Raw genomic sequence first — 24508 nt, forward strand, 5'->3', positions numbered from 1 at the left:
TTGGATCTAACTCCAATTCCCTAGATAGCAGCCCTCTCCATAGCTAGTTCACAGTCCACTGCATCTCTTCTGGGGCTCTTTAGCCCACCCTAGGGGCATTTATTTACAAAAGAAAACACGGCAGAAAAACATTGCTTTATTTGATTGAAAAAAGGGAGAAGAGCTTGGGTTACCACATTAACATGAATCAGCTTGGACACTATATGTGTGTGCGTGAGTGAGCGAATCAGTGCTCCCCCTCCAGTCTTACTTGCCTCCTTGCACCAATTAAGGACAACCTCATTTGCAACAGCTCACTCAGCCCTGGGTTGGTCTCAAAATGGGGCTCATTTCCATTGATGCAGTGGTGAGATAACGACAAAAAGGGGGGAAATCATTGGTGCATCCACGGTGATAGGGTCTGGGAAGGAGATGGGAGCAAGATCTGAGTCAGACTCAGCATTGTTTCTAGGAGGACAGTGGACGTAACTAGATACCAAAGGGGGGCAGGATGTGTGAAAGCCGGCTGGACAGACGCAGACCCCAGATTCCCTGTGACCAATGTGGGGGTCCCAGCGGAGGGTTCTTTTACACCTTGTTGCTTTGTTGTGTAAATGCAGACCATACTCTTAACCAAACTAGTGCATAACAACGACACAGAGAATTTGACAAAGAGCGCAATGTGGTCCCAGACTGACTTTTGGACAGTTGAATCATCTTGTTCTGGAATGTCCAGATACAGAAGAAAGAGTGAGTAAGGACAAGAAGCAGACAGCAATCCTTATCTTCTCACCATCATCTCCTTCTGCCATTGTAATTAGCTTACTAATAGGGTTTATCACGCGGTCTTGCTTTTTTTTTTTTTCATTCATTCTACTTCATGTTGACCTACAAACAATCGGTCAACTGGAATAGGTCAACTCAGCTGAGATAATCCTGCATCTTTACAACCAAACCTTTACAAAGTTTCAGTCCCACCAAGAACAAGAGATGGCTATGAGCTTGGTGATAAGCATTAACTCCACTGTCTGGGCATTGGAGTCAAGTGTCTGATAAAATGTAATCGCAAACTGTCAGCCCCATCAACCACCTGCCAAACAAACCTGGCAGATTGGAATCAGGCTGACTGAATTACCATAATGTCAGCAGGTACAACGAGGACCTTTGGAGTCATCGAACAGCTTCCGTGGGAAAGGACTCAAGCATAGATGAGAGCACTAATGCTGCAGTTGCTTGCTGGTAGGTCCACCAGGCCTGACGCTGTATGCTGGAAAAGGTCCTGGACAACAACCTGGCTGGGTCATCCAATATCTTAATTTTCATCCAAACCCCCTTGATGCATCCAACGCCAAGCAGTTGCTTTGCCCTCATTTTCTTTCCTTTCCTCAACAATGTCAAGCCCCCTTAAGGTAACTCAAACCTTCTCAGTAAACATCTCCCCCTCCTGGCCACACAATGAGCTTCCTTCAGCCTTCCTTGCTTTATGGTGGACAGGGCAGATCAGGCTACCAGTTGCTCAGCCAGTTCTTTTTGCTCTACCACAGAGTGAGGTGATTAAAAAAACTTTCTTAAAACCCCCACCTATCCAAAACACACCAAATCCCTCAGCAGCTCCCAGTGTGACCTTGCCTTTGTAGCCCACCCCTGCTTTCATGCCCTGGTAACCCCTTGTCCCTCTTCCCTCAGATTGGCACAACTCTCTGTGTTGCCGATCCACCAGTGAACTCTGGCTACAGCTGCACTCTGGGAGGCTATGCTGCCCAACAGTAAGGCCACTAAGGAGATGGAAGTTTTAAGCCTTGGTTGGACAGAACTGTGGGTGAGTCTGAGAGTGTGACAGCGATGCCAGAATTGGCACGTGTAGCTTTCACCTGTAGGCGTGACAGGAATAGGCCAGCACTTCCAAACGTGGTGAAACCAATTAGGCATGATGCTTTTTATCAGCCAAACCACTGTGGTGATCCAGGTGGCAGGCTAGCTTGTGGCTGTCTGGCTGGATAGACTCCAGTTGGATGCTAGCATTTGACTAGGCTCTTGGTGAGGTCTCCGCAGCGGCTTCTCCCTAGTGTGAGTTGAGTAAATACACAACTAAGACAACAGAAGTGGAGAATATACAAGAAAGCATAGCAAACAACTTAAAAGGCAACAGGCATAGGTGACCCTGGAGAAATAAACAGGTTAGAAGGTCACACAATTTGTCCTCAATACATCACCTTATCACCAGCTTATCCAGAAAAACTACAATTACCTTAGATTCACCAGAGTGTAATGGTTGTCAAGCTTTGCAGGTTCAACAGCTGGACCAGCTGAGCCAGGACATAACATGGATCTCTGAATACTGTTGTTAACTTCATTAACATATCTCTGCTCATGTAAGATGAAACATGTAAAGATGTTAAGTCTACTAAAAATAGAACAAATGTCATTAAAAAGGGAGATGTCATTACCTTAGCAGCGTGGTGGACATTAAGACTCAATTAATTTCATGCAAAGCCTAGGCTTTTGTTTATTCTTAAACTTTTTCAGTATGACATTCTACAGAACTTCACATAATGGTAAAATACCATTATTCACAGTAACTCAAATCACACACCTTTTACAGGAATATTCCATGTCAATGTTCACATAATCATTAATACTGAAATATTATCCATGGCACAAGCCAATGGCCCTCTTTACACTACGTGAAACACCATTATACAAGCCAGCAATAAGTAAATATGTCAGCACCTGCTCTGTTAACAACATTCTGCCATTAAAGGCCAGATGTCCTTTGGGAGTAGAACAGAGAGGATCAAGTGTCATCACCACAACCAGAACACAATGAGAACAAAATATGAGTAATGAGAAACTTGTAGAGACACAGGTACTGCTGAAAGATGGGAGAAAAGGGGTGCCCAAGCAGACAGACTGTGGTTTGTTTATGAGAAAGAAAGCAAACGTGCAGTTCTATCTAGTGAGACATTGGCATAGTGCATGATTATTATCCAAATGAGGACATTAGTAAACTTTATAAGGGATTTCCAATTATCAGTGAAGAATAAAATTACACAGGGAGGAGCTAAATAAATGTAGCAACAATATGGTATAATCATAGGATTTGGGCAAAAAATATGACAATTAAACTCAATTTCCAGTGATAGGACAAAATTGAAACAGTGATGGGACTTTTAAGCATAACAGATCCTCAGTGTGACATATGCAGTTACACTGAAACAAAGCTGTCTCAATATCTGCCAACAATATTCATGAAGGCTCTTCTCCTATCAATAGTGATAATATAGCTAATCTGAGCCCCTAATGGATTCTGAGCTCCCTGTTAACACCCTCCCTCTGGGATAGGGTTGCCTAGAGACAGCTTGGTAACTAGAGAGGTCTATACTATATCAGTCACACTAACATTAGAGCCATTCTGCTAGGAAATGGTATGGGAGTGAACAGGAAAAGCCATGGTAATCCAATTCCTGAAATGTACAGACTGATATGTGCTGACTGTGGTTAAAAAATAAGACCATAAAGACTGAACGTTAAAATGTTAAAACTATCAATCAAATCGAATGCAGGTTTATAACCCAACAGCACATGCTCGGCTTTGCACATATATAAGAGTATGGCAACTACATACTCCAAAGAATTGTTTTACCAATGAGAGAGGTTTCAGAGGTCTTGCTGAAAACATGCCTGATTATCAGATGACAAGGGAATTGCAGTCAGTCTGTGGTCATAATAGGGGAGCACAGTTTAGCCACATTTCCACCGCAGAAACTTTCCCCAGGAACTAGGGACTTTGGGTTGGTACTCTGTGTTTTTCGCCCGCAGGAACCAGGGTCTAAATCAAGTTCAGGGTAAATATTTCCCCCTCAAAATAGCCCTGCTCCCGAAGGTAGTACTTTTTCAAAGTTCAGGAACTTTCGATGGTGGGACTTTGCTGAACATGCTGAACAGGCGCTGAACATGCTGATTGGTTGACTTCACGCAGCATTTCGATTGCCTGACTCCATGCAGCATTTTATTTCCATTACCACTTTTAAAAGTCTGTTGCGGTGCGTGCAGTAAGAGTTGTTTGCTATTCGAATCAACAGTAAAGTTTAAAAATACGACAGATGGAGCGACGGCGAGGTTCAGGCTTTATTAAGCTTATATCCAGGACGCTCTTGTAAAAGAGATTCTTAATCTCAATGTGCTTTCTTTTCCTGGTAAAAATAAAGGTTATAATATGCGGAGGATGAAATTGCGCGCATTCCTACGTCACCGGACTAATCTTTACGGTACTTTAGACCACGATGGGAGTGCAGACAGCAACAGGACTGGGGGAAAAAAACATTCCTGGGACAAATTGTTCGGGGTATTTCGGTGGAAATGGGGCTTTTGTGAATGTAAAGCGTGTAAACTTTAGAGGGCTCCAGGCTTGTAGGTGACCCTGCTGTAATTTAAGCAGAAAAGAAGTGGCTGGTGTCACAGCTGGAGGATAGAGTTCACTTTCTATATGCCCCCCCCCCCCCCCCACCCATGCCAGACCACCTACTCATCTAATGGCCCTACCTCTATGTTAAGGGCACAGGTAGCCCTAGGTTTCCCTTTATCTAAGCATTCACAATCTACAGATATGGAACTTGTATTCAGTAATTTTGGCATTTTCCATGTCTAGCCAAGATGTCTATCAATTGTTAAGTTTTTTTTAGGAAATGTAGGCAGCAGTGTCTTGATTGAAAAAGCATCTATAGTTTAAATGCCTGGGAACACCTACCTCATTGTAGGAACACAATTAAATTAGGTGCAGTGACCAGGTTATTTCTGTACTGACACTACTGTATGTTCATATAATTATCTTGGTATTTAGTTTGGAAGATGTTTTGTTTAAAAATGAACAAAACATTTTTATATTATGAGCAGTCGGGTTGAAATTTTGTAGGAAATTACACTTTTACATCAGTCGTGTTTGCGTGGTTACATCACATCTGTAAATAAACTGATTATTACAGCACATGTATGATGCAGTGTAAGTTGTGTTAATAGATATCTAGCAATCAATATGTCCAATATCAGTGTTGCCTAACTTTTGTAACATGATTTATTTGAAAAAGAACAAAACAACTGTGTAAGACAGTTACCTCCAACAAAAGATGTTATTTGTAGATATTTGTCCTTTTTTGTCTTTGCTTACTTTGTACATTATGTCTTTAAGACATTAAGAAGGGGGCGAGTTTTTACATTCTTAATGACATTCACTCTTATAAAATTATTGCCTGTGCCTCAAATCATATTCATCTAAGCCCCCCCCCCCCTTTAATTACAGTTTAATTACGCCCAAATAATCTGTACTGCAACTTTAATAAATGGTAAAATACTCTTTAGAGTAGAGGCATGTATGGGGTTGTGGGTAATTCCTGAGAAGCTGTCTCATAAACACACATCAATGAAAATGATTAAGTCCACACATTTTTTTAGCATACATACTGTACATCTACAGAGCAGTGGAAGTTAAAAAGGGGTTTTAATCCTGATTCCAAAGTCTCTTTTTTGGAACAATTTTTAAATACGATTGAAGATGCTGGGAAATCAGTTTTTCTCTGTTGTAAATATAAGGCATTCTGACTTGTGCACTGTTCACAGCATTCACATTGCCATTATTGGAAGATGTATTCCAATAAATCTGGAAACATCTTAACCAGTAATTGTTTTCCAAAACAGTGCCCAGCTGTTGATCTCTTTTCTGTCATTGTGTTTTAGGCACCACCAAGATCTCATCTCCATCTCGTATACTGTAGGAATGAAGTGCTCGAGCTCCATATTTCATCTCCTGAGGCTCTAACGCGTAGCCAAGCTGCCGGTCGATATAGTACACACGTATCTTGTTTGGAGGTAGCTGGACCACAGCTCTCAACTGCTTCTTTAGGTCTCCCACTGTCTGATCCAATCTCAGCGCTAGGGGCTCTGTCTGATCCCCGAAGTGCACCTCAACTTGGACATGGCAGAGAGGGCGCAAATCCACTTCCGCTAGTGGGGCTAGGCGGCCATAGCGTGCTACCAAAGTGTGGTACCTGAAAGAGTGGACAGCAAGAAAGGAGAACCATGTGAGATTAGCCCATGCTATTTTCGCTGCTACATCCAGTGACCCACTTATGTTAAAAAAAAAATGTTGAGTAGATTTTAGTTAGAAAGCAAGCATAGAGAGAATATACAATAGCTCTGTTCTAAAACCTAGTGAATTGCCTACATAGAAAGCATTTTGAATCATCATAATACTTACACAGACTATTATTCCAGACAGTAGGCAGCAACATTTTGCTTCCTTTTAAAATAACTTGTTTTGGACAAAATGTAAATACTAAATAATAATAATAATAATAATAATATTGATTAAAAAAGGATTTAATACAAAATGGGCAGAGTGTTGGGTTCTCAGGACCAGAGTTAAGAACGACTGCTATAGAGTGCTGCAGGAATGAGTTAGCTTAGAAAAATGCTAACAAGTTTATCATACTTTTATATTAGACCGCAATGTGTGTGAGATTCTGCCTATTTAGATTGTTCCAATTGTTCTAATTCAGTTCAAACAAAGCAAGGTTTCTTGCCTTAGAAGGCAACTGCAAGGCACTGGACTTGCAAGTACACTTACAAGGTTTTGGAACAGATCTAATGGGCTACGAAAACCCAGGTAGCGCACACTTGTACTTGATATATGCTTGCAAAACCCGGCATGTTGACTTAAAGAAATTCTGTCATCATTTACTCACCCTCAAGTTGTTCCAAACCTGTATGAATTTCTTTCTTCTGCTGAACACAAAATAAGATATTTGGAAGAATGTTTGTAACCAAGCAGATCTCGGCAGCCATTGACTACTATAGTGGTGGAAAAAATACTTTACAAAATATATTCCTTTGTGTTCAGCAGAAGAAAGAAATTCATACAGGTTTGGAACAACTTGAGGGCGAGTCATTTTTGGGTGAACTATCCCTTTAAGTAGTTTTCATCAAAATGTCAATCACACTCAAATGTTTAAGAGAGACTTATTTACAAGCGAAATTAATATCAATGCACCAAAAAAATTTACCATAGAGTTGTGTGTTTGTGAGAAGACGTGGTTGTGTATTTGTGTACCTGTTTGTGTGTTTGTAAAGCACACTTAGTATTTAAACTGTGAGAAAGTTCTTACCACCACCCCTTTTACCCTCGCTTTTTTCCTGTCTTGCTTAAGGATTGTGGGAAAGATAAGAGGAGATCGGCAGGGACAATTAAATAAAATCTCCACAAAAAAAGTCTTTTAGCTTTAGAGGGCTACAGTAACCGACACAGCCAATCAAAGTAATTTCCCCAGTCTGTCCAGAAAAGTCTCCCTACAAAGCAGAGCCTGAGCCTGGGTAGGTGCCTGTGGCTCCCTGCCTTCACCATGGGAATACTGCCCCCTCTATACAAAGTGCCACTCTGTCTGAGAGAAAGAACAGTCTCACTCAAGGGTCTCATTTAGTGTGGCTAAGCTCCTTTAATGAAGGCGAATGGGTGTTCGCTGTGATAACATAGCTGCTTTGGATTCCTCAAACAGTGCTTAGATCAGTCTCAAAGATGGGATCGGACAGTCGCCACCGTGCAGTGTTCATAGTAGAGCCATACAGTGAGTCTACTGTAGATACTGCATTTGCTGATGGCCCCAAAAACAACATGATCTGTTTTCAGGTAGATAAAGTGCACAATTACCATTAGCTTAATATTTAGATATCTACAACTTATCATGACAAATATCTCCTGGGACCCAAGGAAATTCTTGCGTTATTTACTTGTCACCAATTTGGCTTTTTATCTAAAGCAACTTCAGTACATGTATTACAGCGGCAGTCACCCTGGATGAACCTGGGGTAAGAGCCTCTTTGAAAGGCACAGCAGAGATACAGAATCTTAGGCTTTGTTCACATCCCCAATCAACTGGAATCTGTGCTATCCAGTCTTTAGTACTAACTGTCATTTTGCATCAGTTAATCTGTTTTTTTCTCTGATCTGTTTTTTTTTACACAGTGTATGCAATAACTAGTAAATCTTCATGGGTTGCTAAAGTAATGATTTAAGTGGTTGCATGAGACCAAGAATATATTTTCCAACAACTAAAAGTTACATAAGACAAAATAAGAGACAACAAAACAAGAGTACTGTATTTTTTGCATACACTAGTGTCCAAAATTGTTCACCTATTCACTATACAGTGTATTTCACGTAGTTCAATACAGGGTCCATGATAAGATTTTAATGAATGAGACCCAATAATTTGGCTTCAGTGGGCCCGGGGCAATTTTGATTTATTATGGAAAAGAGTTAATTTAAATGAATTAGGACAAAGCTGTAGACACTACTGCACATTGTGTATGATGTTGCATGCACATTGTGTCCTTAGTGACGATAAAAAGTACTTGAAATTCTGCTCATAATACAAAAAAGAAATGTTTTGAGTTTGTATATGCCATGCGTTATTAACCCAGGTCCTTCATCTCGAGCTCAATGTAGACGCCACGATACACTTAAATTAGTTCAAACCTAAATGGGAGCAAGACTTGTCTATGTTGTCTATGAATCCTTCTATCATGACATGTTTAGCATCGACATCCACCATGATGGATGCTAAAGAGCCTGGTTACTCCATCCACTTATCTTCTTAAATTTCTCAGTGTCTGTAAAGAGTGACGCACTTAGATTTTCCCTATACATTTGCCTTCTTACATCCTTGTTCTCCTCTAGGCCCCTATGTTGTCCTTCACCATCAAAATGTCAACAAGGTCCCTGGCTATGGTTACTCTAAGACAGTAAGACCAATAGCCCCTTTCATTTCCTTCACACTCTACTCCTCTCATCCCTGTCTTTGCTTCCTCCACCCTGCTATCATTCCTGTGTTTCCAATTACTCCTAGGGAGGATCAACATGCCCATGGCCATGGCTCAGGTTTTAGTTACTCAAAAGCTGTTGAATGTATAGGACTCCTTCACCTATTTCACCCTCTTACCTATATAGGCTGCACTATGTAAATAGTGTACCTCACAGCTGCCTAATGGAAGATGTCTAGGACCAATTTGTTTGGCAGCCTTTGTACAAATAAACTAAATCTAAAGTATTTAACACTTTAACAGTACAAATAGCTATTCTAGTGCCAATAAAGTAGTTTTGCAAATATATTCTTAAGTATACACTAAATAACGCATATAAGCCTCATCTAGGAAATCGATGTGAGCAATCAAGCAGTGAAGGGTTTGAATTACACTAGCCAGCGCTCAAATCTCTACATCTTTTCAGCATTACAAAGATAACAGTCCAATGCCTACTTATACCTAAAGTTTATGTCTAAGTAACCGTAAATGCGACTAAGGTTACTGTGAAATCACTTTGAAAGTCTCTCAAATGGTTCTATCCATTACTTTATGCTACCAGAGTTTGAGTCTCATAAATTAGGCTGAATGGGTCTCTGCACGGGTTACGTCTCATGCATTCAAAGAGGGCCCAGTTTAAAGGTGTGTTTGAGGTCAGAGAGGCATAATTTCTTTCTGTCCATCTCTTTCTCTGTTTCTCAGATCTTTGCCCTCTTTCAGAGTTTTATCACAGAGTCGGTAACATAGCCTAAGCTCTGATCTGCACCCAAGGGGTGGGGGCAAGAGCAGACTGGGTTCAAAAAGGGGGCAACCTTAACCCATATCTAGAGTTTACCATCTAATTCTGCACCTGCCCTTTCACCCTCTAGTGCCAACTCTCATCTCAACCTCATCCTTCTGGGAAAAAGGCTTTCCCTCCAGAGAAACAGACAGAAAGGGACAGAGAGAAAGAAATAGAGAGGATGTGGATGGTGTAAGGTCAGAAATGAGGGTCAGTGTACCTTGGTTTCAGTTTACATAGGAGTTGAAAAGAAAGTCTCTGAAGAAGTGGTCCCGGTGGGCACAAGAAGAAACAAATTAAAAAGTGACTTGTAAAGGAATAATTCACTCATTCATTAAAAGTTTCTCATGTTTTTTGAAACGCTTATGATTTTCTTTCTTCTTTCAAACAATAATTACACCCTTAAAGCTACACTGTGTAACTTTTTTAGTCTATTCTTAGCTAAAAACACTTAGTTCTTTCAAAAATATATGTGCTCATTAATGTATATTTACTTCTTTCAAGTAATAAAGTATTCTCGTAAGTTTATAATATGCCATTGAAAATACATAAGGTAATGGGATCTAACGGTGGTCGCCATGTTGCCCCTCCATCTTGAAAGTACATTAGCCAAAGAGGGACATACCCGTAAATTCAAGCTTCGCCTTTCGCGTTTTAACCGGTTTTAACACTGTGCGCGTCAACTTGTTCAGACTTGTCTGGTGCATGCGCAGAGAGTTTTCATCTCAGCAGCTCCAGTAACAGAGTTATACGGAGTTTTCCTGGCTTGTTTATTCCTCAAAAGTCTGTTTTTCCTTGTGTGGTATTTCTGTGCGTTAATAACTCCGTAAGTAATAATAGTTATTGTCATTGTGGATGTGTTTCAGAGTGTGTCATCATGTAATTCAGTTGATGTTACCTCAGAAGTATTTTTGTGTCAACATACAATAGCGTAATGCTCACCTATTTGAATAGTCATTCAGTTATTAACAATGTTTATTCGTTTATAGAAAATATTTGCTTGTAATGTATGTTGATGGAAATATGTATCAGGTCTGATCGGCATATTAACACTTGTTATACAGAGCTAAACCTGCGCACACACTTTTGTAACCGGACACCGCTTGTTAGCAGCGGCAGCTCAGCTCCTTTTAATGCAGCTGCATTTAGCGCCTATATGTGGTACAATAAGCTCTGGTTTACGGTTACATTATACAAATGTAACTTATAAGTATAGTTATACAGTTCTTAACTGTGTATATTCTGTCATGTCATTATCATGTATATTTACCATCCTAATTTGTTCTCTCACAGAAACCACATTTATGTACATATCCAAGCAAACCTGTTTATGCCTTGCAATTGGATGACTGAATAAACATTACTATCATCAAAGTTCACTCTGGATTAGCTGCAGTTCTTTCTAGCCGAATAATTAGGCCAGTTGAGTTCCAACCATCCCACTGCGCACAGAATATCCCACAGGCACCGTGTCGAATGTTGACGAGGTCGAACAGGAACCCATATTAATCTTGGACTAAATCGGCCACCGTAGGAGTTAAAACGAAATCGGAATTGAACAGAACAGAAACTAAAATTCACTGGATGGTCATATACAAGTTCACCACTAGATGGGGGAAAATATCACACAGTGTAGCTTTAAATAAAGACCACATGAATTTCACATGTGGACAACGTCACCACTGCGTAATCTACGTTATGAACGCAATTTCTTAGATTTCATGTGGAAAATGTTCCAAAACCACGTTTCCCATGTGCACACAGTTGTCAATCAATCAGTGGCGGCTGGTCAATAGAGGGCGCTGGGGCGCCGCCCCCATCAAAATTCCAGAAATATACATGTATACAAAAATTATATAAAAGTGAAATAAAAATAAAACAGTTAACTCAAACGATGTGCTGGCTGTTAGTAAGAGCCTCAGCATTTAATAAAAACTGGCTTTGATGGGTTAACTATTTTATATGTTCTTCAATATGATTCAGGCTGTTACATGGGCGAGGGACGCCGGACAAATGGATGTCTGAGTCCAAAAATATACGGGCAGCATGTGACCTGAAGCTGGTCTCTAATTGGTTTTTAAAGATCCTCCTCCGGACGCAGGTCGCTGCGTCCCTTGCGAATCAGAATTGGATGCGTGTTATTGTATCCAATCTGATTGGTTCTCGTCACCTGTCATTCAACTTTCCACTCTTGGCCACTAAAGCGAAAGTGCGCGGGCAACATCATCACTCCGACTCCGCCAAAACCTTGTTATGATGATCAGTTTCGTAGAGATGGCAGCAGTTAAACTAAATTCTTTCACAAGGTGTTCGTTGGAAGATAAAAAAGGATCCTGAACCGGACCAACGCGATTTACAAATCCAGCTGCAGGCCAGTGACAGAGGATGAAGCTGCACTCGGAGCTTCACGCTCTTGTTATGAGAAACGGAGGTGGCTGGCTGGATGTGTTGTTAGCAATGCCCTTTATTGCTTTCCCTGTGTCGGTACTGAAGTTTTGTGGACAACAACGGGGGTAAGAGACCTCAAATATCTGACTGAACAATGCAAACGTCATGACACTACTGAGATGACTGACTTTAATCGGAGAGTCATTGAGAAATTTGCTGGAAAGAAAGGATAGCAAAATGTATATGTTCAAGTAGTCAACATGCTAGTCTGTTGTTGCTGTTTTGTATCTTTTGTTTTTCCTTTCCTCATTCAATTATATGTGGGAAATGAATGTGTAAAAAGATGAAGACACTGTTTTCTCTTTAATGCTTGAATTTAGTCAACATGCATCTTGATACTGCCCCCCCCCCCCCCCCCAAACATAATTATCACCTGCCGCCACTGCAATCAATATGTCTTGTCATTTTTAGTAAATATGTGATGTTTGTAACTTTTATGACTTTTGTGATGTTTTTGTTGATGTTTGTGTTGTTGAGTATGATTTGCTGTTAGACAGACAGTGATATTGGGCTGGGTGGTTTATATGGATGGATATAAGTCAAGTTCTTTGGAAATCTCTAAGGCAGTCCCCTAAGGTAAAATTTTAGCTCCTGTTCTATATTTTCTGCTTTTAAAAATAATATTGTGAAGGACTTGCCTACAGCTAAAATGTTTATATAGATGAAACTGAGGCTGTTGATGAGCTCCAGACTTATTTTCAAAAACTGCAATTTCATTATATGAACTCAAAGGGATAGTTCACCCAAAAATGAAAATTTTGTCATCCTTTACTTACCCTCAAGTTGGTCCAAACCTGTATGAGTTTCTTTGTTCTGCTGAACACAAAAGAAAATATTTTGAAGAATGTTTGTAACCAAGCAGATAGAACCACTTGAGGGTGAGTAAAGGATGACAGAATTTTAATTTTTGGGTGAACTATCCCTTTAAGTTGGTATTTGAGCTACGAAAACTAAATTTATGAAAATTTCAATAGCTCACTTTTAGAACTCAGATATTGTTGGCATTCATAGGGGGTTACTCGACCCATAGGAGGTTACTCGATTGAAAAAGGGGGCTCAATTTCTTTTAGAGTGCATATTGCACATACCGAAGAAGCTGAAGTTTAGGTTGGGACTTTATAACTGTAATTGGTATAAAGACTTTTGCTTATTTACCGCCCTGGTCATGGAATAACCTTCAGAACGCACTACAGCTTAATAATTTTGTTACAATGGGACAATTTAAAACACTGATAAATAATTATGTAACTGAGTCAAGAGTCTAATTGCTATTCATGGGCTGGATTTTGTATGATGTATTTGTAGTCTTACGCGATATTAATGTATTTTTATTTTTGTTCTATGTCTTTATTCTATGTATTTTACTTTTGTTAAATTGTTGCATTTAATCTTAATTGTGTTAACTAATGGTGTTCCTTTTTGGCCAGGTCTCTTTCGAAAAAGGGAGTTCTTGATTAAACAAAGGTTAATCCACTTTCATTTTAAGGAAGAGAGCAGCTCAGACATTCTGCTAAACTTCTCCCTGATGGTCCACTTAAAAATTTTTTTTTTTTTTACAGGTTTGGAAAAACATGAATTGATCCAACATTGATCCCACAACTTATTAATTCATGGCCACCTTGTACGAATTAATTCCCTTGAATCTTGGGGAGACCTTTGTGAGAGTCTCTCAATAAATTTCTGTTTTGTTGGAGCCGTGGTGTGCCGACTTTATCTCTTTTTTGTTCTTAATGTTATCATGATCAAATTACAAAAGCACATGTTTAAGAGAGGGTTATTTTAAAAGACCTTTACCTTTATTTTACAAAACCTTATTTTACTATCTGACACTGTAGACATATTACAAAAGGACATTATTTCTGAGAAAGGCCCACTTCCGCATCTCCAGTTTCCCGAAATATAGCTAGAGTAGGGATGTTGCGATGACCTGATTTCACAAAAAAACGTGATTAAAATGGTCACTATTATTAAACCGTAAGAATTTGGAAGCTACGGTTAAAACTTGGAAAAAACATGAAAAATAAAGGTTTGTACAAATAATGTAAAATAAAATTCCAGGACTTTTCAAGCACTAATTTTTGGCTTTCAAGGACTACAATCAAATATCTCACTTATAAAACAATATCTTTATTATCTTTCCAAAAAAGAAAGAAAAGGTAAATTGATAAATAAAAATATACTAATAAAACAAAATGGTGCAAATAAAGTGCAGCACAGTGCAATGACTATGGCAACTTTAAGTATGCGAACCAAAAGCCCTAGATTTTTTTAGTGCATAGAAGAGCAAACAGAAAGAGGGTATAAACTTCTTATATGATTCTTATTAATGATGCTATAACAGAAGAAAACAAAGGATTTCATTTGTAAAATGTAAAGCATTTCATTGTAACTAATTACAAAGTAATTATATTGAAATCTAATGACTTGTTTGCACAAAACTATTGTTTATTTTTTGAGGATTTGTTTTTTTTTAACTTAAAGGGCATATTGCAGGTTAAATTTTTTTCGAGATTAATATATAACCTTGTATGAAAATACCATATGAAAAGGTAGTGCAGGATTTAAAATGTTTTAAAAAGACATAAGAGCACAAATTTAGTAGATAAAGTGGCCATTTCGTTGGCCGCTTGGAAAAAGCGCTTTTTTTTTCAACATCGCGTCATATTACGTCACGAGAGGGAGTGGTTCGCCGAGCTCTGCGTTGGCTCAGGGCAGAATAGGTTGGTATTCAGTAGAGTCTGTGTATTTTCGGTAGTTTTTCTATTCCAATTTATCATTGTCATGGTAAATTATTATCCAACCTGTCAGGGCATCGAGTCCACAGGTTTCCTAAAAAAAAAAAGTTAGGAATTCTGCATGGTGGCGTTTTGTGCAGGTGAAGAAACGGGACTTCCCTTCGCGCATCTGCTTCAAAACACACTGTGGTGTGTATAGTGCTTTAGACCGGAGGATTATCATCCCGGCGATATGATGGAGTCAAACATTATTATACTCATGTAAGGCCGGCTACACACTGGCTGCGTGACGTGAGCGTGGCGTTTTCTATCTGTAGACCGGCTACACACTGCAAGCGTGGCGTTTGTTGCGTTTCAGCTGCGTGGCGTTTTCTGTGTCTTTGCAAACCAGAAGCGTGTCTGACGCGCCGCCGCTGCTGCTAGGTGACGTAGTGGAAGGCCTATACTTCATGTTAAACATAAAATATATAAATAAATATTTATATAAATATATAGCCTACTGATACAGCAAAGAAATCAGCACTCGGCAGTATTGACGGCCGAATAGGCTACAAAATATTTTGTTCTGCATTGGCAGGTGCAATATTTGAAAATCGATATTATATACTTTTTTTTATTACAATTATATCTGCATTTATGTCAAAACCTAGAGACTTTCACACATAAAAATGTCATTTATTAATATGTATTCGTGTCAAAATGACAAACAGCTTTTCCTATTCTATTTTGCCTGGAAACGCTTCCAACACTTTTGCGTGTCGCATCAGTTCTATTTCTAGCATGTGCTTTCGGCGCGGCTCGTGTGTAGCTTGCCTAAGGATGAATAAACATCCACACGCGATGCTTCTTTGCCGTCGTGTTTACATGAATGAATACAAAGTATGTACATTAACACAAATGAATACAGTCTCACACTTTTTCGAAAAAAAGTTCTGAATTATGTGATATTTTATTCATGCCATTGCCATGTATGCACATTCAAGTTCACTCAAATGCATACGCATAACGTCATATACATCCTCACACTAGCGGTGAATCGGCACAAAATAAACCCATAATACAGAATTAATGAATAAAGGATAAACACAATAACACAACATTACTGTCTGTGGTTCGGCGGCCGGCGGGAGATGTGACGAACCGCTAGGCTTGACCGTTCACACCATTTAGTGTGAACGGATATTAACGAGTGTGACTTTTCCTGACGGTCAAGCCTATAAGTTTCTGTTATTGGTAAGTAAATCAATAACTTACTAGATGACAACGTTACCAGCTTTGCTATTGCCTGATACATGATAATAATCAGTACAGTGTTGTGATCTGAGCACAGTGATCATATCGTTAGCTAGCTTTATCTAGCTAACACTGGTCTCTATCTAGCTAACACTGGTCTCTCTCCGAGACACCTGCCGCTGTTCTCCACTGTTTCTCCTCACATAAATACTCAATCTGTCTCCTGTAATCGTTGTTCTGTCTAATCCTGGTCTGTCCCTAATTGTGTGTCGGGCATAATTACTTCTCTATGGATCAAGTCCAGACCGAACTGCCCGAGTAAAAATGTTGTGGGCGGGGCTAAGTTCGGCTGGCATCCAGGCTATTAAATTACAGATATAAGGTATCCAAAATTTGATTCCAACTTATAACCTATTTAATAATATATATTTAATACAAAGTTTATAATGGCTATTATTGTTCAATAAATAATATTTTATATTATAATGTTGTTGGCGTACTTGGCATTGAGAAACGATCTGTATTTTAGTTATGGGGATTTGTCAAGGACTTTAGTGCAAGTTACATAGCTACAGCAGTAGGTGGCGGCAAGGGACTGACTTTAAGAGCGAGTTAGCAGACCATTTATTAAAAAACGCCGATTCATTCTTGATGGAAGCAAGGTTGTAAATTGGAAATATTTTAACTTTGAACAACACCTTATAAGGGGCATCCGACAAGCAAAGTGACTCATGGGTTAAGCTGAATCTGATGCCTTACTTAAAGGAGATCAATCTATTGACCCGTGATGTCCCAGTCATGGGAAATCCCCTTAACCATTGGAATGGATACTATGGCAAAGATCATCATTCAAAAAAAAATTTTTCTCAAATTTCTTGACTATATGATTAACCAAAAGAATAAAAGCTGAATCAAATATATGAGAAATATCATGTTCATATCCATGGGAAATGGATCTACATCTATATCAGATAGATGCAGTGTTATTTTTGCGTGAAAAGATTGTATTTTTTTCGAGAAAAAATTAAACAATAATTCATATATATTATCGTTCAATAATTCCAAGCACATTTCAAGTACCTTTTCATAAATATGGCCGTTTTAAAGGTTTTCCAGGGCTTAACTAAACGCCTCCACTTAACTTAAAAACTTAACGCCTCCTGTTCAGTAATTGCTTTATTTTGATAAGAGCAGGGTCTCAGCTTTTAAATTCTATATATTTTATCACAAAATTCAAATAATAAACACCATTTTGATGCTCCTTAATGTGGTGTGACAAATTGCTGTAGCCAAGTGGCAAAACAGAGCGCACGTAAACCGGTCATCTCTCTGCTTTACTTAGTTATACTATATATTTACTATTAGTTATAGCACTAAATAAACATGAATGAACATCAGAAGGTATTTGAAAGAAGCCACGTACTGAAATGTATAATTTCTAATGTAATCATGCTGCAAGAAGACGTCAATAAAACAACTTGTGAACAACATTTCATGTGATGCTTTTCACTCAAGCCACTCAGTGTCCGTAAACTTGTTACTTCCCTAGAGAAATTAACTCTAGAGAGGAGCCCTTTTATAAATACACTATATTGCCAAAGAATATTTCATTTGTGAAAGAATGGGTCGCTCTCAGGAGCTCAGTGAATTCAAGCGCGGTACAGTGATAGGTTGCCACCAGGGCAATAAGTCCATTCCTGAAATTTCCTCACTACTAAATATTCCACGGCCAACTGTTAGTGGTATTATAACAAAGTGGAAGCAATTGGGAACAACAGCAACTAAGCCATGAAGTGGTAGGCCACGTAAAATCACAGAGACAGTGCTGATGCGCACAGTGCACAGAAGTCGCCAACTTTCTGCAGTTTATAGCTACAGACCTCCAAACTTTGTGTGGCCTTCAGATTAGCTCAAGAACAGTGCATGGAGAGCTTCATGGAATGGGTTTCCATGGCCGAGCAGCTGCATCCAAGCCTTACAACAAGTGCAATGCAAAGCGTCAGATGCAGTGGTGTAAAGCACACTGCCACTGAAGTGGAGGCATGTTCTCTGGAGTGACAAATCACGCTTCTCTCTTCGTCTGGCAATCTGATGGATGAGTCTGGGTCTGGCACTTGCCAGGAGAACAGTACTTGCCTGACTGCATTTTGCCAAGTGTAAAGTTTGGTGGAGGGGGAGTATGGTGTGGGGTTATTTTTTCAGGGGTTGGGCTTTGCCCCTTAGTTTCAGTGAAAGGAACTCTTAATGTTTTAGCATACCAAGACATTTTGGACAATATCATGCTCCCAATCTTGTGGGAACAGTTTGGGGATGGCCCCTTCCTGTTCCAACATGACTGCGCACCAGTGCACAAAGCAAGGTCCATAAAGACATGACCTTAACCCAATAGAACACCTTTGAGATTAATTAGTGCGGAGACTGCAAGCCAGGCCTTCTCATCCAACATCAGTGCCTGACCTCACAAATGCGCTTCTAGAAGAATGGTCAAAAATTCCCATAAAGACACTCCTAAACCTAGTGGAAAGCCTTACCAGTAGAGTCGAAGCTGTTATAGCTGCAAAGGGTGGGCCAACTCAAGATTAAACCCTACGGATTAAGAATGGGATGTCATTAAAGTTCATGTACATGTAAGGCAGGTGTCCCAAAACTTTTGGCAATATATACGTATTATATTATATATTCATTATATTTTTACTTAACCTGTTAAGTGTTTGAATACATGTTTGAATAAATCTGTCATGAAAACATTTTGACAGCCACCATTTAAATGATTATAATCTATATACTATATATTTTTTTTTAGGGTATACAAACGTTTTTGTGGAATGTTTTGGTGTGAGAGAGCAGATACAGAAAATTGCACCTCTTTTAACATAAGTATTTGTTTTCAACTGTTTTCAGTTAGAAGTAGCAATGAATATCTTAATTGCATGTTAACGAATGCTGCAATAAAATTGTGGTATGTTTGTGGGTGTTTTTATTGCTGCATATAAGGTATATTTGCAATAACTGTAGAAATCGTGATATATTATCAGACAATAATCGTACAGTCAAAAGCTAGAGCGGGACCTTCTGTGTCTTAACTGTTTAGACACTAGGTCTGAGAGCTATCCAGAACAAAGGCAACAACGTCTCCATCGCTCAACGGAAAAAACAGGAGAGTCAGGGACGTCATTCCATCCCCTTTCCATAAAATCCTCCAGCTAACTCAATCCCCTCCAAAGCAAATGAAAAGGGGCAGGAGAGAAGAACAGGGAGAGAGAGGGGGATGTTAGGAGGGGAAGAACGAATAAAGCTGCCACCTTGTGTATCGATTTTCTGATTGGAGTATTCCAGAACAAAGGCGTCTTTGAGGAGGGAGAGAGTGGACACATTGTCTTCCAAAGGTTAGAATCCCCTGCTGGAAGCTGGGGCTTGCCGTAGTCACTGAAAAAGTCCTACGTACACTCTCTCAGGTTAAGTGGAATGGGGTGTGCAAAGAATGTGGGTTTGACCTGCAAAGACCCACCAAAATATCCCTCGAAAGGCCCACCAAAATAATCCCTGAAAGTCCCCCCAAAAAACAGAAGCAATTTGGGAACGGGGGAGGCGGTAACACGTGAGGGATGGGAGCGTTAAAAGTCGCCTGGATAACTGGAGGCACCAAACTAAAGGAAAAGAAGTGACAGGAAAATAGGTTTGAATGTAGTGGATGGCCACCATGATACTTAAGACATGACGAGAGAGAGAGAGAGAGAGAGAGAGAGAGAGAGAGAGAGAGAGAGAGAGAGAGAGAGAGAGAGAGAGAGAGAGAGAGCTAAGCCGGAAAGAGATGGCTGGGCTCTCTCATTGTTAAGATTTTATTACATTGCAGCAAAAAAAGAAAAGAACAGTTTTACCACTTTCAATAGAAAGCCACTCAGAAACGAGCAATACTGAAAAATTAAAAACTGCAAGGACTGAACTAACCTTCAGTGTTTGAGAATTTATTTTGAATTATTTAGAATTTAATACTGGTAAAGGTATCTCTGATGACATATGCAGGATCTTCGGCTGATAAAATTCTGTCTCTTTCTTACAATTGACTGCAAGCTCGCTTTCAGCTGATCTGCCTCCATCCAACAACCAATGCATAGAACCAAGTCCACCACCCTAAAAAAAGATTTCTCCATAATCCTTTTCACTCAGAAGTCAATGTCAATTTTATTTATATAGCACCATTAAATACAACCCAAGTTGACCAATGTGCTTTACAACAAGATAAATAAAGACAAACACATTACTAAACAAATTTAAAATAATATTAGAGGAACAGCAATAAAATATGACGCAAGAGTGCTTCAACATTGATTCAACATTGCCAGTGAAGAAGTACTTGGGAATGACTACAGCTAAAGAAAGAAACCATAGGGCTAGTCAGATGTGATAAGGAACAAAAAGTAAATTTACCTATCAACATATTAAACTGTGGAAAAATGGGTAACGAGTCACAGATAAGACTTGGATTTGTAGTTATGACGGAATAAAAATATATTATAATATATTTCAATGATACAGACACCAGTCATTTTATAGGATAGAAAGAGATTGAAAGAGTTGTGTATATTGAGAGTGGTAGTCAAAAAGGTTGTGGGTGGGGTTACCTCTGTGGTAGCTCATCCTCAGGGCAGTCCAGGTAGTAGCGGATGAAAAAGCGTTCTGCATCCTCTCTTTCTCCATCAGTGACAACACTGCCATTCAATACAGTCACGCTAGGCAACCTTACAAAACACAGCAGAAGGACAAGTGTGTGTGTGTGTGTGTGTGTGTGTGTGTGTGTGTGTGTGTGTGTGTGTGTGTGTGTGTGTGTATATGTGTGTGAGGGAGTGCATGAATGCATTGACATATAATTCCATATTGGAGGCCACACTGATTTATTTAATCATATCTAACAATTATTAACAATTGGACAATTCAAAAATGTCTACTTTTGTGTATGTTTACTCACTGTGCTACCATAAGACAACGTCTCTCCTGATCGGTGTAGGGCTGCAGTAAAGGAATACCCATCACTCTGACCTCTTGAAGCTTTGGGAAGAAATTCAGTTTCTCGATGTCCTCCCAGCGACATAGACCTAAAATAACACACAAACTACATATTAGCTAATAATTTATAAAAGGTTTAGTTAAATTTTTCAATTCAATAACAGATTATACTTTTGTTCATCTTTGAAAAAGAAATGAAGAAATTTGAATGCAACCTGAAAGATTTCTGTCCCTCCATTGACACTCCACACAACTTTGACAGTTCAAATCGCATCAGGCAAGCACATTTTAGCTTTCCTTTATCATATTACATCTGCTGTAATAAATGATGCTGTAATTAATCTAAAAAAATGTATCTGTTCATCATATAGAGTGATTGTGTTTGATTTGTATGGATTATGTGGACTTTCAATTGACAGAAATCTCTCATGTCCCCAAATTTCAAAGCATAGCTACAGCCTTTCTGATTTTCTGTCTACAGAGATGGTGTTTATGCAGTCCAGCACCTGAGTTGTGCAGGTTTATGCTGCGCAGATTGGGAAAGAGTCTATGTAGGGAGTCCTCAGGCTCGTGGATAGACGCGAGAGAGTTGTTTGCCAGGATAAGAGACACCAGGCCCGGATATATGAGGCCCAGTTTACGCACCTCCACCCATTCCTGCAGCTGGTTATCTGTGATATGCAGCAGGCGCAGGGATGGGTACGATATAGATGACAAACTCACACTCTCATACTCGTTCAGACACAGAAACAACTCCTCCAGCCTACAAACATACAACCATAAAAAAACACACAAGATTTACTGTATGACAAAATGATCAGTGTATTCTTCTTGCATCGAGTGCGATACACCAGCCGCACAATGCTAAAAATAATCTCTGTGCAGCTATTTCTTATTTTTTTTACATTTGCTGCCGCTAGGGTGCGTCTAGATTTATAGGCTAGTATTTAACTTTTTTTTTTAATTAAAATCAAGTTCATGCTTTTAAGAGCCCTCCAAAACAAGGAGCCCTCCAAAAACAAAACTCTTCATTTAAAACTTGACTCTTCTGTAGTTACATCGTGTACTAAGACCGACGGAAAAATGAAAAGTTGCAAAAAGTTTTCGAGGCCGACATGGCTAGGAACTATACTCTCATTCCTGCGTAATAATCAAGGAACTTTGCTGCCGTACCATAGGTGCAGCGGCGCAATGATATTACGCAGCGCCTGAAAATAGGCTAACTTCCATAAACATAACCTGCTTGCACAGAGACCGTGCTTGGGACTATTTTCAGGTGCTGCGTAATATCATTGCGCCTGCTGCACCCATGGTACGGCAGCAAAGTTCCTTGATTATTACGCAGGAATGAGATTATACTTTTCATTTTCCGTCGGTCTTAGTACATGATGTAACTACAGAAGAGTTAAGTTTTGAATAGGAAAAATATCTAAACTGAAACATTAACTTTGGTCATTTTTGAGAGAGATGCTAACGGTCTAATCAGATTCAATGATCTATGCTAAGCTATGCTAAAAGTGCTACCCCCAGACCCGGAGATCGGCTGAATGGATTTGAAAATGGTAAAACAACTGTTTAACTCTAGGGGAGTTGGAAAATGAGCCTATTTTCAAAAAAAGTGGAGTGTTCCTTTAATTCTAAAAAGAATTTTAATGTAATATAAAAAAATGTCACGTTACACACTAACCATTGTTCAAAATAACATCATTTATCTGAAATAGAAAGCTTTTGTAACATTATACACTACCGTTCAATAGTTTGGGGTCAGAAATATTTTATTTGGGAAAGAAATTAAAGAAGGTCAAACTTTTATTCAGCAAGGAGGATGCATGACATTTATGAAAAGTGACAGTAAAGACATTTATAATGAAAAAATATCCTGAAAAAAAAAAAACATTGATAATAATCAGAAATGGTTATCGAGCAGCAAATCCCACCAGTATATTATTCCGGCAGGTAGATTGCATGTTTTTTTGTGTGGCTGGATGTTGGACTCATGAACAATAATCATGTTGTTTGTATCCGCCAAAACTGATTTGCAGAAATCAAAACGAGCACAGTGAAAGGGATTTGCCGACTTACCAGACGGCGGAGGATTCTGCAGTTAGCAAATCAAACAATAATTTGTCCCAAAAGAATGATTAATTCTCAATTTAGTGTTTGTTATTCGTATGGTATAGACTCTAGATGGTCTAGAGTCACACATTGCCCGAATTTTCTTTTGTGGAGGAATTGGTGCATTTAGGCTACGTAACATATACTGACCAGCACTGCTGCTGTTGCTGTTGTATCAGTCAGTGGTTAGATCAGTCAATAAACGGGACAAGCGAGATCACGTAGGGGGAAAAAATCAATTAGGCCCAATATACGGAACATCCCAACTAATACGGAACAGTTGGCAACCCTATACAACATGTTTGTCCTATCAATGAATGCTTGGGAAAAAAGTAAAACTTTTGCAAAGCAGAGATTAAATGCACACTTAAATCATAAATAACTTAAATGCACACTTAAATATCAACACAGACATAATCTTAATGAGCAGGGGGCAACAACACATGCAAGTTCAGAGGCTACTGAAATGTTACAAAACACACACACTTACTCTGGGGTCTCTCGTGTAAGTGTGTGCACCATGTCCCAGGTGACATGCGTGTTATTGAGCACAAGGCGGCGGAGGCCTGAGAATGCTTCAGCAGTTCCAGGCTCCAGACTCGACCCTCTCAGTGGATTCATACTCAGATTGAGAAAGTCTAGATTAGGGATGTTAGACAGGATCTTGCTTATCTACAGAGAGGAAAGGAAAAGAATGAATGAATAACTGACCAAACCCAACCTGTTTGTCTTGTTGAGCTTTTGTCAGGTAGCAGACCTCTACTTCATTGTACTATTAAATGTCTCACCTGTGCATAAAATACACTTGTCAAAGTAAAGGTGCAGTTACATTAGCCAAATATGGCCAGCAAAAAAGGTCCACTGTCAATAGTGTAGTGATACACAAAGCACTGCTTAAACAGAAATCTTTTCCAAAACAAGCAGTATTCTGTTGCTCAATGTTGTGAATATGTCTAAACATTTTTTACATGATGCTAAATCTGCGTGGGGAAATGTTTCAAAATACTTTTTCAAAATTCCTGAACATGCGGATTCCTATATAAATTATTTTGAATGGCTTAATGTTGATTTTTCAATTGTATTCAATGTGCCCGCAACTTAACTTTTCCTATAATTGTCCTATTCACCAACATCAGAATAGTGAAATCAGGTAAAACTTTACAATAAGTTATATATGTTAACATGATTTAATGCAACTTGTACTGCATATATTAATCTTGGTCTGTTAATTTCAACATAAAATAATGAATTGTTTAAATTTTCAGTTGCATCAATTAACTTTAGCAATTGTTGTTCATTGTTAGTTCAAGATACGTAATGTATTAGGTAATGTTAATGAATTGAATATTTTTTAATCTCACTGTAA

At 39.1% G+C, this 24508-nt stretch overlaps 1 protein-coding gene across 3 annotated transcripts in view; it reads right to left on the reverse strand.

Annotated features, from left to right (window-relative positions):
* Positions 1 to 848: 848 nt before the first annotated feature.
* Positions 849 to 24508, reverse strand: part of tbcelb (tubulin folding cofactor E-like b) — a 32564-nt gene continuing 8904 nt past the window's right edge. For 2 of the 3 annotated variants that reach the window (XM_079816117.1, XM_079816116.1), the window contains 5 exons: positions 23633 to 23814; positions 21534 to 21790; positions 20990 to 21116; positions 20646 to 20762; positions 2464 to 6020 (listed from right to left, as the gene is read on the reverse strand). In XM_079816117.1, the coding sequence (XP_079672243.1) occupies positions 5696 to 6020; positions 20646 to 20762; positions 20990 to 21116; positions 21534 to 21790; positions 23633 to 23814 (1008 nt within the window). In that variant the 3' untranslated portion in view covers positions 2464 to 5695. Of the gene's footprint in view, positions 6021 to 20645; positions 20763 to 20989; positions 21117 to 21533; positions 21791 to 23632; positions 23815 to 24508 lie in introns of all 3 variants that reach the window. The other variant, XM_079816115.1, reaches the window with a different exon arrangement.

This window comes from Gobio gobio (assembly GCF_949357685.1).
Source record: "Gobio gobio genome assembly, chromosome: 4".
Taxonomy (NCBI): domain Eukaryota; kingdom Metazoa; phylum Chordata; class Actinopteri; order Cypriniformes; family Gobionidae; genus Gobio; species Gobio gobio.